Source organism: Apteryx rowi, unplaced genomic scaffold (genome assembly GCF_003343035.1).
Source record: "Apteryx rowi isolate R43461 unplaced genomic scaffold, aptRow1 scaffold_770, whole genome shotgun sequence".
In the NCBI taxonomy this organism is placed as follows: domain Eukaryota; kingdom Metazoa; phylum Chordata; class Aves; order Apterygiformes; family Apterygidae; genus Apteryx; species Apteryx rowi.
In genome coordinates this window covers 153208-169976 of record NW_020451061.1, presented here as the reverse complement: position 1 = coordinate 169976, position 16769 = coordinate 153208, and the positions used below count along the sequence as shown (strand labels likewise).

The following is a 16769-nucleotide window of genomic DNA, read 5'->3' as shown; positions in this document are numbered from 1 at the left end:
TTGTACAAGAAAAGATGGAGAAGAGGAAGGAAGCTATATCGTTTTCACTTTCATAGCCTGGTGGTCTTGCATCTGTTCCCTGTGCAAGTTCTTCCCTTTTTGCAGGGAGTCTACATGCTCCTACAATGTTTTCAGTCCTATTTACACACACCAAGGCCTGCCACAGCAAAGGCTTTCTGCATGACATTGCTGTTCAGCCACTGAATAACAAGGAGAAGGGTGCACATCCCACAAATTACATGCTTCTTGCAAGGAAGAGCAGCCTCTCAGCACCAAGCAGATGCATGCACAGAGCAATGCGTGCCTGCAGCACGCATAAACCCTGCAGCATAAGGCTGATTCAGCTGGGCACCTGGGACACACTTGTTTGCTCCACAGCTCAGGTCTGCTGCTCTTCACTTTTCCCCAGGAAGGAAGCCTTCATCCTCACAGGCACCACATTCCAGCCCTGGTCTTTTTCAGTGAATAGTCAATTCACAAACTGTTTGATTTTTAAGGATGTTTTTCTTCCCCTCCCCTTACCCAGTTCCTACCCAGAGGCATGCAGAGACTTTTCCTCTCCAAATACTTCTGTATTATTGCCAATTCAAATTGCCAGCTTCCTGGGGAACGTGTAGCAGATGGTCCGGCCCCAATGTCACAGGCACTTACCAGGGAAGGAGCTTCAAGGTCAGTAGAGAAGGCAGTAAAAGACACATGAGGTCTTCAGTCTTCACAGCTCATTTCTCAAAACGAGTGTGAGCAGAAGTCATCCTTGATGTGGAGTAGAGCACAGAGAGGAAATTCTATTCCCAGAATGAGTCAGAGCACAGACTTTATATATTGACCAAAAAGATTACAGGCTGATAGGATGCCTCCGCTTTTTTAAATGAGATATTTTCAAAATGATTCCAGTCATCCAGAAGGGCAGGTCATCAGGAAACTCCACTGGAAGACAACTGTCGTCTTCTGTGAGCATGAAAARAGCAAGTTGAAGGCTGGAGAGAAGCACTAGAACAGAACAAAGGCACTGGGACAATGAATAAAAAACAACTCAAATATTGAAACATCACCTCTGTTCAAACAGCTTCCTAGCTTCCTGCTAGGAGAGGAGTTTAACCAGCTACAGGTTCATAATGACCATGAGTGAAAATGCTATCTGGCCTCTGTCAGATGCTACCCTCTAGTGATCGCTWTTGGCATTTCAAACTTCACCATGAACTCTCTGAGTTTAAACACAACTTTTTCTTTTGCTCTAGTGGGGAGGGATATTGCTCCCAAGGACAACAGCTCTATCTTTGCTCTTGCTGAGAGAGCCCAAGGCTGTGAGAGTCTTGGTATGCCGAACCCAAGCAGAAAATCCTCAGCAGCCRTTCATTTATTGATCTGATATTAAATCATGTCCTCCTAAAGTGAATCAGTTTGTCTTATATACATTTTAAAGGTAACRTTTCTTTGCAGATTTTGATCAAACAAATTGGACATTTAAAACAGCAGGTGGAAAGGATTAAACATTTATTTACATACAGATACATATGTAAGCAATTCCTAAGTATAAAAAGGACATTACAAATAAACATTAAGCTTCATACATTCGTCATCCTGGTCATCCAAAATACATTCCTTTCTCAACCCCACTGTACCACACTTGACAACAAGAAGTTAAAAAACAGACAAGYCAAATGCTTCTGACAGTTTAATGATTCACAGTTTGGCAATTTGCTAACACCTATAGTCTTTCCAAAGACAGTATTATTCCAGCAACTGAAGGTAAATGGTCTGACCAAATGTAGTGCATTTTCTCCACTGAAATGGTTGTGCTTGATCAACAAGAAATGTGTCATCTCCTCATCCTTCTGGCCATGTGTTTAGGACATTTAAACAAATCGGGGTTCTTACTAAAATTCTATACATTGTGCTGAATTCACTATTGTTGGGGAAAAAAAMCAGCAGATCTTTGCAGAACAGCTGAATGTGTGGGAAAATCTCCAATCCAGGAAATTCCTTTAATCCTGTGGCTTCACTGGCATGGAGTTGCAAACAGCAGAATGCTGGTTTTAGTCTGTAAGCAGGCTTTTAAACTACAATTCAAACTACAGCTGATGGTGTAAAATGTACTTAGTTCATGCTGTAAAAGAAATTACATGCTTCATTACTGATTTATTAGTAATCAAAGCTGATGATAGATCAGTTTTCTCTTCTGTGGAAACAAAAATACCTTTATAAATCTCTAAAATTTATTGTAGCTCTCAGGAAAGAGGAAACATTTTAGACTCAACAATCTGAACGTAACACAGAATACGAAGAACTTGTCAATTAGGTAACATTACAAAGGGGAACAAGCCAGTAAACATAAAATTAAAATGCCTACTCAAAGTATTAATGAATTCAAAGGAGAGCTGGGTAAGTCTGCATAGATCAAAGGCAGTCAGAAAAAAAATCTCATAATCTGCAAATTCACAGAACAGCCAAATACGTGCAGCAGAACAGAGTGAAGTGGGAATGAAAAGGAGCAGAAAGAGCCTTGTCCTGTATTGACAGTTGAGTGACTGCAGCTGCTCCAGTCTCAGGATTTTTTTTTTTCTTTTGTAAACAGCTGTGGGGAATGAAATGGATGTGACATATCTATCTGCAATGCATCTTGTTATGCTAAAAAATCATGGCACATTTTAAACTGTTTCTCTAATATTTAGAGATAGACTTGTAGCTCAAAACCCATATAGCAACAAGCTCTGGGGTTCCTCAGTTGTCTCATTAGATGGCCTTTTTTTCCCCAAAAAAATGTTGGCTTAAGTTGGCTTAAGCAGCTTTCATTTTTTTCCATCAGTGCTGACTGAGGAGGACAATTGTAAGGCTTTCTTCCAAATAGTCTGCAAGAGTTGAGGCAATAACAGTGCCTGAATTAACTGCTGCTTTCCCTGTCGTAAACCAACTATTTTGCTCTCACTCCATTAAAATACCAAAACAATATTCTCCTCTCCTCTACTTCCCCCATACGTTTGGCTGCTGGGGACACTAAGACCATTACATTTACTAAAACTAGTGCCAGTGATGTAGCCCAGACCCTTAGAGATATTCACACCACTATGAAAGCAGCAGCTCAGAATGACTCTTCACATTGGTTGGCAAATCTCACTGGATTGAGAGCAGAGTCCACCTGCATATTGGTAATTTACTCACTTGCCCCAAACCACCAATGGCTCTTAACATCTGAATCTCTCACGTTGGTCCCGTAAAAAGGGAAACATTCTTTRTAGACTACACTGGCTGAGAACAGGCTAATCAGATTTACGTGGTCTTACTAAGAAATTTGAGACAGCACAGAAGATAAACAGATGCTTCTCCTTCTAGTTAAAGCAGGAGTCAGATCTAGTGGTTTACACAGCCGGCCAGGTCCATTTCCAGTCTAAGACCTCCACAGTACTTTGGCTCCCCCTTCTCACAGAGCTACCATAATGCCAGCGCCATTACAAGGCATAAGCAGTACTGGGAATGAACAGATTCATGGATGAAACGTCCTGAAGGAGTTGGGATTCCCCAGCTCTGACGAGCTCTGAGGTTGGTATTCATATGACACCAGACGCATCAGAGCCCTTGATTGCTGCCTCTGACAACATAAGACTTCTAGCATTCCTTCTCCCCAGGTAGACCTGTGCTGCTCCACCAGTGCAACTGAAACTGTGGTAACTGACACAAGTTTTGGCCATGTTATGCAGCTGTGCACCAGGGCTGATCTTCAGAAGATGCTTGGCAGGGACACAGCCTCAATGCACTCATAGGTGTGCATGTCTTTGTGAATGGTGCCCCATGATAMGCAGTGGTGCCAAAGGCAGTGCTAAAGGTGGTATCTGCTTCTTCRGTCTCTGAGAGTCATTTATTTGATAATGTCACTAAACAGAGCTAAAATTATTTTCCAACCTTGCTGGARAAGGTGAGCTTCAAAGAAACGGATCACATCCAGGAAATAACTAGTCATTAATGCCAAAACAGAGACAAACTCAGAGTACACACCATAGCCAGTCCTGTTATCCATGGACAGATGAGCTGAACTGCTAACCATGGCTACCCTCTTAAAACCAGGATAATCTTTCACTGACAACATTGAGACCCTAGTTACACTCATTCTGTCATCTCAGCTGCTTTATCCAGGTTGTCTTTCCCCAAGTTGACTGTATTTGGAGCTGAATGCATCAGAGATGAGCTTTTCTATGGAGCTTTAAGAAAACTTAACTCACATGGCATACATAGCTTTTACTTCTGGCTTTAGTTGCAGCTCGTTCACATGATGGTGTGATTGCATCCATGAGTGATGATAGCTGGTAATCTGTCTCAGCTAGATATAGTGCAGTGTAGCAGAAGGAGGCTTTGGGTCAGTTCAGCCTGGTGATTAAGACGGTAAGTCAGATCAACACAGCAGGCTACACTGGGAGTCTTGCATCATGAATGCACATCTGTGTGATTACCCTGTTGCCTATTTTCCTAGCCAAGACAAATCCTAAACTATGACCATCAATATTTAGGGCAATCTCCCACTTGCTCACTAGGAATTCAGAAGGCTTCCTCCAAAACCAACTTTTCTAACTGAATAAATTCAAAAAGCTCTTCTGCTTGATATATATTTATAGGAGCAGCACCTATGAGGGATATTGGATACCCTGATATTGGAAGCAACAGAATCCTAGAGAACTCAGATGAAAGTCAAATTCAAAGCATCTCTTATTAAAATCCAGAGCAATCAAAATCATGCAAAATTGGCAATTAGCTGTGAGAGGGTTGCTGTTTTCGCGTTCACAGCCATATCTGACCGTGATGGCACCACAGCTCCCCCAGGGCAGTGTATCCTGCRTGTTCACTCTGGTATTTCAATAGCTTGAGAATTTTGCTCATTTTCTAAGTGAATTCAGTCTCTGACACAGAATTTTGCCAGYTTAATATCTCAGCAGGATTTATGGACAGTTCTTCATGCTGAAAAGAGGACAAGTGGAAAAGCAGCWGAACAAACAGCAGTTCATTATTCTTCATCCTTAGGGATAACGAACAGTGTAAAACCCAGTAGTTTTGACTACAACTAATTGCATCCCTTGTCAGCAAAAGCTCAGGAAAGGCCGTTGTCCTACATGTGTGCACCCGCTCTGCTCCTGCATCACTAATTTCCACTTTCCCTCTTTTCAAACCGCTGTCTGCAGTGTGGATCTCAGTCTGCTGCCATTATTGCTGATGCTGAAGGAATTCAATAGCCATTAACCACTCAACCTAGACTAGCAGGAGCCCACTGTAACTGGCATAGCTATTTCCAGAGACCAACAGCACTAACAGGCTAACGGATTAAGAGTTGTTTCATGCATTCTACAGCAAAACACAAGTATCCTGTCTGATAATTTGTCATATGTGTTTTTATTCAATAGTGATCACAAAGCCATTTAGCATTCAGCACAAGCATGTAACTGACTGCATGCTCCAATGACTTACCTGCAGATCAAATCAGAACCTCAGCGTGAGAGGTAGGAAGAGACTTAAAATGTCCTGTTCTTTTTAGGGCTCATAATTTCACTTTTTCCATCATAACTCTTGACCTTGTCTTTCTCCTGAAGAGGAGTTGAGAAGCTTTTTCCCAGTGCTCTCTCTCTTACRGGAAATACAACTAGGAACAGAAGGGAGTTGCAGCTTGCCCCAAGAAACTTGCAGTGTAAACAGCCAATGCAAAATATTAGTGAGAGCACTTTACAGATAGTGATCTGAAGCACCGAACATGTAGTGATTTATCCAAGATCAGTCTGATGAAATCAGTGGCTGATCTGAAAAACAAAGTATAGATCACCTAGTTTTCAGAAGATGYCTTTACTAATCTCTCCAAATAGGTCTGCTATGTCTGCAGGCAAACATCTGTTGAACATCCATATTGGCTTCTCCTTGGAGCTAGTCATTGTGGTAAGAGGTTTAAAGAACAGATGATGTCATTGTGGGACTACTATAAAAATTCATGTTCACCCAGAAATAAGACTACTCCATGATTGTGAATATATTGTCCTGAAAAACGCATCAAAATCTAGCAACTGCACTAAAGCCAATACCTTATACTCCTGTCAGTAGGGAACATTTCCAGTCATACTTGGCCCTATCATGTAAATTCTGCCCAGCTTTTGGACCCTTGACCCAGCAAGCATCATACTTTTTGCTTACTGTTCTCTTGCAAAAATCCATTTATCTAGCTAGGCGTTTGCCATAGATGGAAGGATGATTGCCATAAAATTGGGACTTTTTTTTTTTTAAATCTCCTGCTATTTTTCAACTCTTTGACCKATGTGCCACAATGTTAAATTGTCGTCTGCAGTTGATAAAGCTCCTCTTCTGGCTGTAAAGCCTCCAGCAGAGGACCAGACTGCAGAAGAGAAGATTTGCCCTCAAACCCACAAGCAGAAGTGGGTTCTATGCACTAAAGATAAAAATTTGAAGGTGTATAAAAATAACTCCTGCAAAGGAGTTATCATGACAAAATGTCACTTATTGAACAGCTAGTGTTCGTTAACTGGAAGAAAAAAAGAAAAAAAAAAGGCAAGTTTCAAACTACAACTTTGGATTATGACCTTATAAAATGCTGAACACGCAACCAGTTTCCTTTCAACCCTGAACAATCTGCACTCCTAAAAGAGTTAAAGCACTCAGGCCCAGAATAAATTCTGAAAGGAAGGATTTCGGATTTGTCCCTGGAGAAGTTACCTTATTGCTACGTCAATCCAGTTGCAGCACTTCACTCCACTGGAGCAGCACATCACTGTCTGGAGATGGAGTTCTTGAAAGATTTGCTAGCGACAGAACTGACACTTGCTAACTGGCAGGCAGCTAGTATACAAAATCATCAGCTAAGGGGTAGGAAAGCACTGGAAAAGAGCCTTAGCCTTCTAGAAACCTCAGAGTGAATATTCAAGGAAATAAAGTGAGCAATTTCTGCTATTTGATCAATTCAGCTTGTTCAGTCATGATGATGCATTAGGGTTCAACCTCCAGAGGTGATGCAAGGAGCATTTTAAAATGCATTCATAATGGTACTCAGCAGGAATGAAACGTACCTGTCCAGATCAGAATCAAGTTTATGATCATTATTCACTTTCCGTTTATGATCATTATTCACTTTCCATTTGTTCCTCTCTCACTGGTGTTTTAACATGATCCTTCAGTGATGCTCAAAAATATTTCTATAATATTCTAGTTTTCACTAGCAACAGATGCTTATGTCAAATTTATTAGCACTGATTTTAAGCTGCAAAAAGGTCATCCAGTTATGACAGCTGTACCATAAAGGTATATATATCTCACAAAGCTATTTCTGCACATGCTGCCTGTCCAGAAAAACGAACAGTTAAAGGCTGAGTTGTCCCTATCTTTCCTTCAGCGGGGCACAAATTCGGCTCTGTCTCTCCTACCTAACCACCAGCTTTCAAAAATGCACAGAAACTTCCTGTCACTGTGATGGGTACCTCTCCATCACGTCAGCTTGAAAGCAGCCAACAGCTTCAAAATTTCCCAGAGGAATGTGTTGGGAGATTGAGTAGATGGAGAGGGTGTTGGACAGTTTTACCTGAAACTTTGATGCTTTTGGAAATCAGGTCACCCATATATGCTGTAGTGAGCAGCCTCTTTCCTCCTTGATTAACTTGATCAGATAGCCCTGCCCTATTTGTTATTAAGTTTTATGCTTTCTGACAAGTCCACCATCTGGAGAGTAAGAACTTTTACAAATTAAATATATGTAATACTGATTTCTAACTCCAGTATTATCTTACATATAACCTCATGAGTCTTGCTTTAAACAAATAGCTAAGAGCTGTAGAGAATCGGCTCTTTCAGAGCTGGATGGTCTTTCAGAGTTGGAAGTCCCACACATTTCTAAATCCTCTGGATTACAGCATGAGCAGAGACTGAAAAGAACCAGTAAAGGCCAGTGTGCCAGATGACATTTCCCCAACATCTAACACTTAGAGCAGCAGTTTGCAAAATGTTACCTAAGTGACAAACAAGTTTTGTACCACAACTTCTACATTTCATTTTGATCACTACTTATAAAAGAAGGAAGTGACCTAAACAATAGCAAGAAAATATTCATTAAAATGGCCACATTATACGCTGCTCTCCTCTCTCTCAAACACACAAACATACAGTTAGTTCCCACTGAAGATCAAAGGCACAATATGATATAGCCCAAAGAAAGTTTTTTTTTTTTTTTTTTTTAGGAAAATGCAAAAAAGCATTTGAAAATGCTAGTTTTTTTTATTTTCAAGAAGTGCTTATTGGCAGCTTTTTAGGTCAATACATAAGCTCAGTTATAATCATCAGTAAGTGCCAAATGATATTAAGCCGATTAATTCTAATTTATAGCATATCACAGCCATGTAATTGCCAGGAGAGTTTCATCCAGATTAGCTAAACTGATCTCAAACTTTAAAAAAAACATTATTCCTGTGCATATTCACCTGTCTTCCAATTTTGCTTTAATGTCAACATGTAAATTTGCAATGCATTATTAGAATATGGCACTAGAGGTGTAATAATATAACAAATTCCATAACGCTTCCACTTCAGGGGTTTTGTAGAAAGAAATTGCCTACACAGTCATACTTACACTGCAGTGTGAGATGTAAGAGTACAAAGCATCAAGTAAATTAAATGACTCTACAGCCCTGAATCTGAAAGCTACTCTAAAGAGAACAGATGCCAAGAAGATACCTTTAAGAGCTTCTCAGAGTACAGTTCCATATGGTGACTGCTGGATGACTTAGACACAGAATGATACCACTTGCAACCTGTTGCTATTTCCACTTAGCGTAAAAAAATTCTACAAAATTGTATGCCTGCTTTTCAACAAGAACGGTATCTACAAGCTTTATATTTACTCAAACATATTGCAGACTGCCATTTAAAACTGTGCTCTCTTTGAACCCTTATACACAATCAATGCACACACAATATTTTGGTCAGGTCTGGTGCATTTTTTCCAACTCCAGCAATAAAATTTCCCAAAGCTAATTTTTCACATAAGGACATTACTAATTAGGGAAGGGGAGGATTTGTTATTCTTTTTTTTTTATTTATGGAAAGTCTTTTCATCCTATGTCGGATATCAAAAAAGCACAGTCCTTACCCACTATGTTCAGGCTAGAAAAAGAGGTAATGAGTTTTTTTTTTTTTAAATGAACAGTGCTTATTAGTGTTCTTTTTCCTAATTATTCTAAGTTACACATTCAGAGGACAGTAATGTAGTAAGACTACATTTGGTCTATGGAATATTTGCTGAACTGCTAGCACCAAAGGGAGCAAGGGAGCTGTATCCATATCTCTTCTCAAACCATTGTTTGGAAACGTTGATATATATAACTTTTTTTTTTTTTTTAATTTCATGATCATGAAAGTGCCTGTAGATGAGAGACATAACACTGTTTCAAACACCAGAGTCCTCCATGAAGACGTGTGGACAGACTCTATATACATGTCCTAAGAACTCATTGGCTGGCAGCCCAGAAGATTGCCAGTATAGTCCAGGGTCAGCGCTCTTTTTTTTCTTCCTTTTTTTAAAAAGGACCAAACACATTGTTCTGTAAGAGAGATTTCGAACTCTTCAGTATCTTCTTCAAGAGAGGCTGTTCTAGTCTTCTACAGAAGGAAATACAACAGCTCATGTTCTCCATTACATGAAGCAACTCTTCTTTTCCTAACCAACTCCAGAGACTGCAAAAAAATTAAAATTAAACCATGTCATATTCTGCTATGTTGCCATGCAGCTGGAGCTGTCAGCCTGCCATGCTTCTAGATCTGCAACCTGACTCGGGGATAAGTCAGATGGGTCAAAGTGGCAGGAACTCCCTTCAAGGAGATGAATCCCAGCAAAAAATCCTCTTCGCCCATGGGGGACGGGGAATCACGTGCCAGCTCTTTAATTAAAATTACAGCAAGTCAAATAGCTGATGCTTTTCCCCTCTCCTGGTAACGGGGATGCCACATTGTTCACAAGGGTGTTCTGTCGTGCCTCACTGATCAACCGACAAGCTAAGTCCAGGAAGAGTTTTTCCACGTTATCTGATTCTTTTGCAGAGGTTTCCAGATAGTACATGTCTTGCGCTTCGGAAAATTCTGCAGCTCTTTGTTGGGAGACTTCCCTCTTATCAGCTAAATCAATCTTATTACCTGCATCAATAAAAGATTTTAGAAAAGGAATTAATTTGACTTACAAGACAAAAGAAACAGAAATGGATCAGCAACGAAGAAGTGCTTGGTGCAGTATGTATGTATGGACAGGGCTTTTGATGGGAAATTCTTAGTGCTAGCTCTGCCCTCCAAAGAACGGATTCCCTGATTCGTGCAACCAAGTTCATTTAATATCAGGTCATTTAATGGAATATGCCCTGTGAACATACAAGTCAGTTAGCAAACAGATGCATTAGTGCTAAATTAAAGCTAATCAACTGACATTAAAGGATTTTCATTTTAATACCCATTGAAAATTCTCCTGTTCTTGCTCTAAGGAGCACTTAAAATGTCAATTATAACATGTGAGATGCTAAATGTGATATTTTTCATGTAATTATAAGCTTCAGAACAAGCCCGGCACAGAAGGCTGCTTTCCTGTTTTAATTAAATATTCTTGTGAGTGATTTGGCTGTGGAGCCTGGAACATGGATGGGCTCAAGGGTGCTCACAGAACAAGGCGGGGAAAGAAATCAGCCCTTTCCTTTGGGTGCTCACTTTAGTAGGCAGTTGATTAATGCCCCAAGCAAACGTCTGCTAAGATTATACCCTATTACTGGCCACCTCACTTTAAACATGCTGTTTTTACCATAAATTAATCTCACAAAAAAGATAAGAAACCAAGACCTGTGACAGCAGGGGACTGTGTCCAGGGACTCAGCAAGTTCAAGAGGCAACCTGCCCGACCCAGTTTCTACCAGCAAGTCCTCCAAGGCTGCTGTGAGAATCAGTAGGAGGAAAAGCTCTTTCATGCTCTTTCATTGGAAAGCCAGATCTTGCTGCCATCCTTTCATCTGAGATATCCTTTTTTTTCTGATAATTACTTGGACACGGTATATACACCAAAGTTACATTTATAAACAGATTATCACAAGCTGGGTAGGTCATCACTTGTCAATCACTAGCAACCACTTGCTAATGTAAGTGGGCTATGGCTGTTACCATCTGCAAAAGTGTGCGCTGTGGCTATTAGCATTTATATTTTATGCCGTAACTGTTGATAAGAAACTTAGTGTTCCATAAAAATCTATGTATATATCTGTTAGTCATTTATTAATTATTTCTGCACTATTTGTACAAGTCCCATATTCTTCTTACGCAGTGTAATGAGTTTCTTATATGGAAGTGCCTTAAATCCTAATGTTTATGTGCAACAGCATTGGGTCATGTAAAGCTCAAAGGATTTTTAAAAATATCATAAAGATATTTTAAAATTGAAATTGGTAATAAAGATACTAGATCATCCTGAAGAACTTTATTATTTTTAATGGCAAACCATTAATGAGAAAAGGACACTGCAGTAAAAAAAACAAACAAAAAAACCCCCACCTTTTTGGCTTTTCCCAAGTTATTTTTCTATTGTTCTTCATATATTCTGGGGCTTTTAAAAGTCAAGTTCTGACTGCCAGATTCTGAAAGGAGAGCCTAGCAAAGCACAGGCAGGCACAATACCTTTCACCTTGCTTGTAGCAGACAGATGGCATGAGGTCTGTTTTAGCTTGAGTTGAAGCTGCTACTGATAACCTAGCTTCTAGTATTTATCTTTAGTTTCACTAAAATCCATGGGAAAAATCTAGTTTTCTAGCTCTGCCCCACCTGTAATGCTAGGATCCACATACCCATTGGGTCCTGCTTCCCAGGTCTTGACCCACTCCGGCCAAGACTTTAGTTGTCCCACAGCTATTGGGGTTTAACAACCTGCAGGCATTGCCAGCTTCAGCAGATCCTCGTATCTTTGTAGAGATCTGAGCTGGGAGTTGCAAGGGGAAAGGCTCTGTGGTTAGCTTTATTGGTAGCTGCACAATCACCACTTTAGTCCCTTATGGGACCAACCCGTGGGTAGCATCCACCTCTGCAGGCAGAAACCTTAAGCGTGGGAGAAGTCCACCCTTTGAGAAGCAGCTGTTGGTGTCCTGCACATCATCATCAGGGCACTGGGGTCATCCGCACCATCCAAGCAGTGGGTCGTCTCGTTCAAAGGGACTGGCTGCACCCTATGCCCATGGGCTGTTACAGCTCCGACTGGCAACAAGAACTGCCGTATCCACCTGGGAATCCTGCACTGCTGTATCCATTTGGGAATCCTGCACCACCAGTTAACACAGACGCCGCATTTTCCCCCTGCTAACACCTCCACCTGCCTTTGGCTCTCGGCAGGCTCCCGACACGCATGGTTCGTGACCTCACCGCAGAACCACCCTTCGAAGGACGGCCGGCACTTACCGACTAGCACGGTTATGACCTTATTGCTGGCGTACTGCTCTATTTCTCTCAGCCACTCGGGAAGACATCGGAAGGACTCCTCGCAGGTTATGTCATAGGTCAGTATTAACGCGTTGGCGCTGCGATAGTAACTCTGCGTTATGGACCGGAATCGCTCTTGTCCTGCCGTGTCCCAGATCTGCAGCTTTTAGCATAAGGAGGGGGAGCGGGAAAAGAAAAAAAGAATAAATTTAACATTCTTTATTTGACAGCAGCACCCTTTTGACCTAAATGCCTTCAGGGTAAAAGCAATGCTGGGAAAACACTTAGCTCTTCTCCGCTTTGGCTTCCCCTTCCCCCAACAATTTTTGTTTCCGTTTCTGCATTTAGAGATTGAAATGCAAGGCACAAACTCGGCTGGTACTCCGGCTGATGTCCCTGGGAAGCCGAGGGTCTGCAAGCTTTCGTGTGACTTTTGGCATTTCGCTCAGCTGTGGACAGAGTTGGCTTTGCCGGTGTGGAATTACAATGCAGGCGCTGGAGGGAGAAAAATCACTTCTCGTGCTCCTTCCCCAGACGTCCAACAGGCGCTTTGCATTGGCAAGAGTGTCCATCACAGACGCGTTACGAAAGCCTCTCCTCTAGCTCCCAAAGTTATTTATTTATATTGAAATGATGTATCAAAGGGGTGGAAACCGTAGGAGTAAACAGAGAGCTCAGACTTGCAGCTGAACGCTGATTTCCTCTACATAACTTGGGACATATCACCCAGTTGCTCGCTGCCTTTCTTCCCAGTACGTAGAAGTGGTTAACACCACTGTATCTATACAAAAGAGGTCATGAGGCTTAACTGATGCTTGTAAAGCTCTCCAGGGCCAGGAAGACAACATATAAGGCATTTCCCAGCATGAATCAAACTCCTCTCATTTTTATAATTTGACCATCTGATGCATTTTTTTCAATATTTCAAAAATGCAAAGAAGCAAATATCCAAAATTAAAATATTCCAGGTTCAGAGAGTATTTCTCTGCTTCAGCTGTTATTTTTCAAAGTGCCCCTCCCTGGAGTATGTGAAAGGTTGATTTCCAGCCAGAATTTTGTGTACTTTGGGCAGCAGAAGTTAAAATATTTGGGATTTTTTCCTTATGTTGCGCAGCCCATAACAGAGCAAACCTTCTTTTTGCTGAGTTCCAAAGCCGAACCACATCACATAAATATGTTATTTTGAAATGAGAGCCCCCAATAAACAGCTTTCAGACATAGAGTATCATTTTGGAAAAGTACATTTTTGCAAAGAAAATAATTTGTGGCTGGTTCACAACTCCTAGGCAACTTGCTGCCTCATCCCTTGACGTAGCTGTGTTTAGATGGCTGAACATGGCACGTGCATTTAAGGTACACAAAACTGTAAGTGAAATTACTTGCATGTGAAATTCAGATAGCAACCAAGTCCTCTTTAAAACAAATCAGCCTTCAAACTCTGGCAGATGGGAAAAAAAAACCGCAGATAATTTTTTTGTTGTTCATCTGTTTCTCAGGAAAAAAGTCTATTGATTGGTCTGCTGGTTAACAAGTTTATAAATGCTCTGCGTTTATTCAGAAGATCTCTGAGCTGATAAGGACTTTTGATGTGGCTATGTTCTTCCACTGCTTTAATACAACAGATTTTGAAATCAAAATGGACTGTACCGGGCTGCTTTGGGGGAGAAGGTCCTGTTATCAACATTACAAGAAAAGCCCTAGAACTCACAACCACCGATAAAATCGACTCTGAGACAAAATGCATGTCTCGCACTTTACCCCACTGRTCAATTTATTTCTGCCAAGCGACAGATTTGACAGCAGCCATTTCACTCGTATCGTTTTCTCAGAGCTACCAAAGGCTGGTGCCTGACTCAGCCTGCAGAAATCAAAGTTATTTGGATGTTAATTTTCTGGGAGCCAGCTGATACACTTGCATACATGTTAAGATTTATGCATACGAACATTTTTGCATGCACAATAAGATCACAGATGCATATAGCACAGCCTTATGCTTGCAGCACTGGGGACGTTTATCTCTGACCAGCATTACAATTGCCATCTACTTGGCTCGAATTTGTGCAGCCTCTTAGTACATATGCTGGGCATATTTTTGGGTCTGTTAGAAAAGATCAGACAGATCAAAAACCCTTCTAAACCGCACAGCGCTGTCTCACACGCTTCACGACATTGTATGTAAAGAACACGAAGGGAAGCAGACGCTCTCTTTTTCTTTTTACAGTTGGTCTGTCATTGAGCGTTAGTAGCTATTCTCACATCCAAAACTGCTTGCACAGCCCTTGTGCTAGCAAATCCTTCTCCACTCACTTTGGAATGCAATTCTGAAAGCTAGAAAGTGATCTTCCCAGAAACCTATCTTTCCTTTTTAAAATTTAAAGCCTTTTTGGTAAATAGTGCTGCTCTCTAATCCTGGATCCTGATAGATGTGCAGGAGACGCTGCCCAGAACGGAAGCGGAGTCACAACTTGGGCACTGTTAAATGCGCTAACAGCCACAAAGTGCTTAGTTTGAGGGGGATGTCGGTTTTATTGCTCTGTGCTCTGAGTCATACTGTTTTTCCCACTAACCCATTAAGTGTTTATTCCTACTAGCACTGTTTATTCAAGAAGTTTCCAATCACTGCCTGTTTGCACTCATGCGAGAGGTGGAAAGAAACCATTTTGTCTTTCAGACTTTGGAAGGATCATTCAAATGGGTAAATTTATAGTATTAAGTTTCTTCGCACACCAGTTCATGAGCTGAACTCTGGTGACTCCAACTTACTCCACTGATGGAAGAGGGGGGCCTTTGACTTAACAACAACTCCTATTTGCTATATGAATATTCACCAACTAGCACTTGCCAACTGCTCTGTTAAACACAATCCAGCCCCAGAATGGTTAAGAAAAAAAGAAAAAGTTGCTCTGATGGTTACTTGTGCATTTATCAGATGTTTTGAGGGCAACAGGGATTTATAATACAAACGAGCCCACACTCAGCTTGTACAGACTCCTTGCGCAGTCCCTGTCTCTGAGTTACCCATGTTGGCAAAACTGTGCTCACAACCTTCTCTCCGTTAAAGAGCTTGTACCCTCAGGCCAAACCAGTGCTAAAAGGATTATGTCACAGGTACAAGTCAAACACAGACAAGTCCTTGCTGAGGGTAACTCCACTTAACTTCAACTGTCTAAAAAAATAGACCTCAAATATAAGCTGAGTTATTGGGGATCCATCTGTATTTGTCAGGCTAGCACTGCTTTCCTGCCTGCTGCTCTATCCCACTTGCAAAGCAATGGGCAGCACATTAACTCAGTCCGTATCCTTATGCAGGTATTGATACCTCCTGTCCTTCACCTGGTTAAACTGTTTGGTCTTTTGGTCGAGGACTATCACTTGCCATGGGCTTCTACAGCTCCTCACACAGCAGAGTGGGAGCCTGCAGACATTATCATGGCTTTTCCAATCTTTCCTAAACTTATGAACATAACACTTGATTTTCTCCTCAGAAACTGCACTGAAAAATGGGTGGAGGATTAAAAAAAAAGCCCAGAACTAAAAATCTGCACAAGCCCACTGTTTCCATCCCACCACTTGCAMGAGCTTAAAAATGGGTCCAGATCTCATACCCAGTCACTGCCACASTGCTGTAGGTTCTTCCACTTCACAGAATCACAGAATCGCTGAGGTTGGAAGGGACCTCTGGAGATCATCTAGTCCAACCCCCCTGCTCAAGCAGGGTCACCCAGAGCACGTTGCACAGGACCGTGTACACTTGCTCACTATTAGATTTAGTGTAGGTAGCAAAGAGAAAATAGCTGTTTTTCACTTCTATTCCCTTGGAGTTAATACAGGCAGAGTAATTCCCAGAGTAGCTCAAGGACCCTGGACACCTTCTTGACACCAGAAGCTCAGATAATCATACTCTTCTCCCACCTCCCGAACACCACGCTAGCTGTGACTAAACTTCTACTAAYGAATTAAGCAGTGCCAGCCAACGTCTCTGGGCACTGGCACCCAATCATGTATCCCATTAAATTGTTAGACTGGGCTCTGGCATGTTTTGGCCTGGGTCAATTAGCTCTCTGCCAAATGACATCCAGGCTCAGTTCAAGAGTTAGCACAGGATAAGGACAGTTTCCAGCAGGCAGCCTGGATAGGACCACCCTATTTTGGAGGGTAAAGGGGTTAATAATGTGGACATGGGTCATTGCTGCCTTTATCCCTTAGGCCTGTTGACTTAAGGGCCAGTATTGCGACAGTCCCAACTTCTCCCAAACTCGTAACTCAGCAGAAGCTGACAATGAGCCTTTGTTTTGCAGAACCCTCCCCCC

The 16769-nt window shown here is 41.5% G+C and overlaps 1 protein-coding gene across 10 annotated transcripts in view; it reads right to left on the bottom strand.

Moving 5' to 3' along the window:
- Positions 1-629: 629 nt before the first annotated feature.
- Positions 630-16769, bottom strand: part of RAB30 (RAB30, member RAS oncogene family) — a 47121-nt gene continuing 30981 nt past the window's right edge. For 3 of the 10 annotated variants that reach the window (XM_026088538.1, XM_026088537.1, XM_026088536.1), the window contains 2 exons: positions 12439-12622; positions 630-10155 (listed from right to left, as the gene is read on the bottom strand). In XM_026088538.1, coding sequence (XP_025944323.1) covers positions 9905-10155; positions 12439-12622 — 435 coding nt within the window. In that variant the 3' untranslated portion in view covers positions 630-9904. The remainder of the gene's footprint in view (positions 10156-12438; positions 12623-16769) is intronic. The other 7 variants (XR_003257172.1, XR_003257170.1, XR_003257171.1 and 4 more) reach the window with 7 other exon arrangements.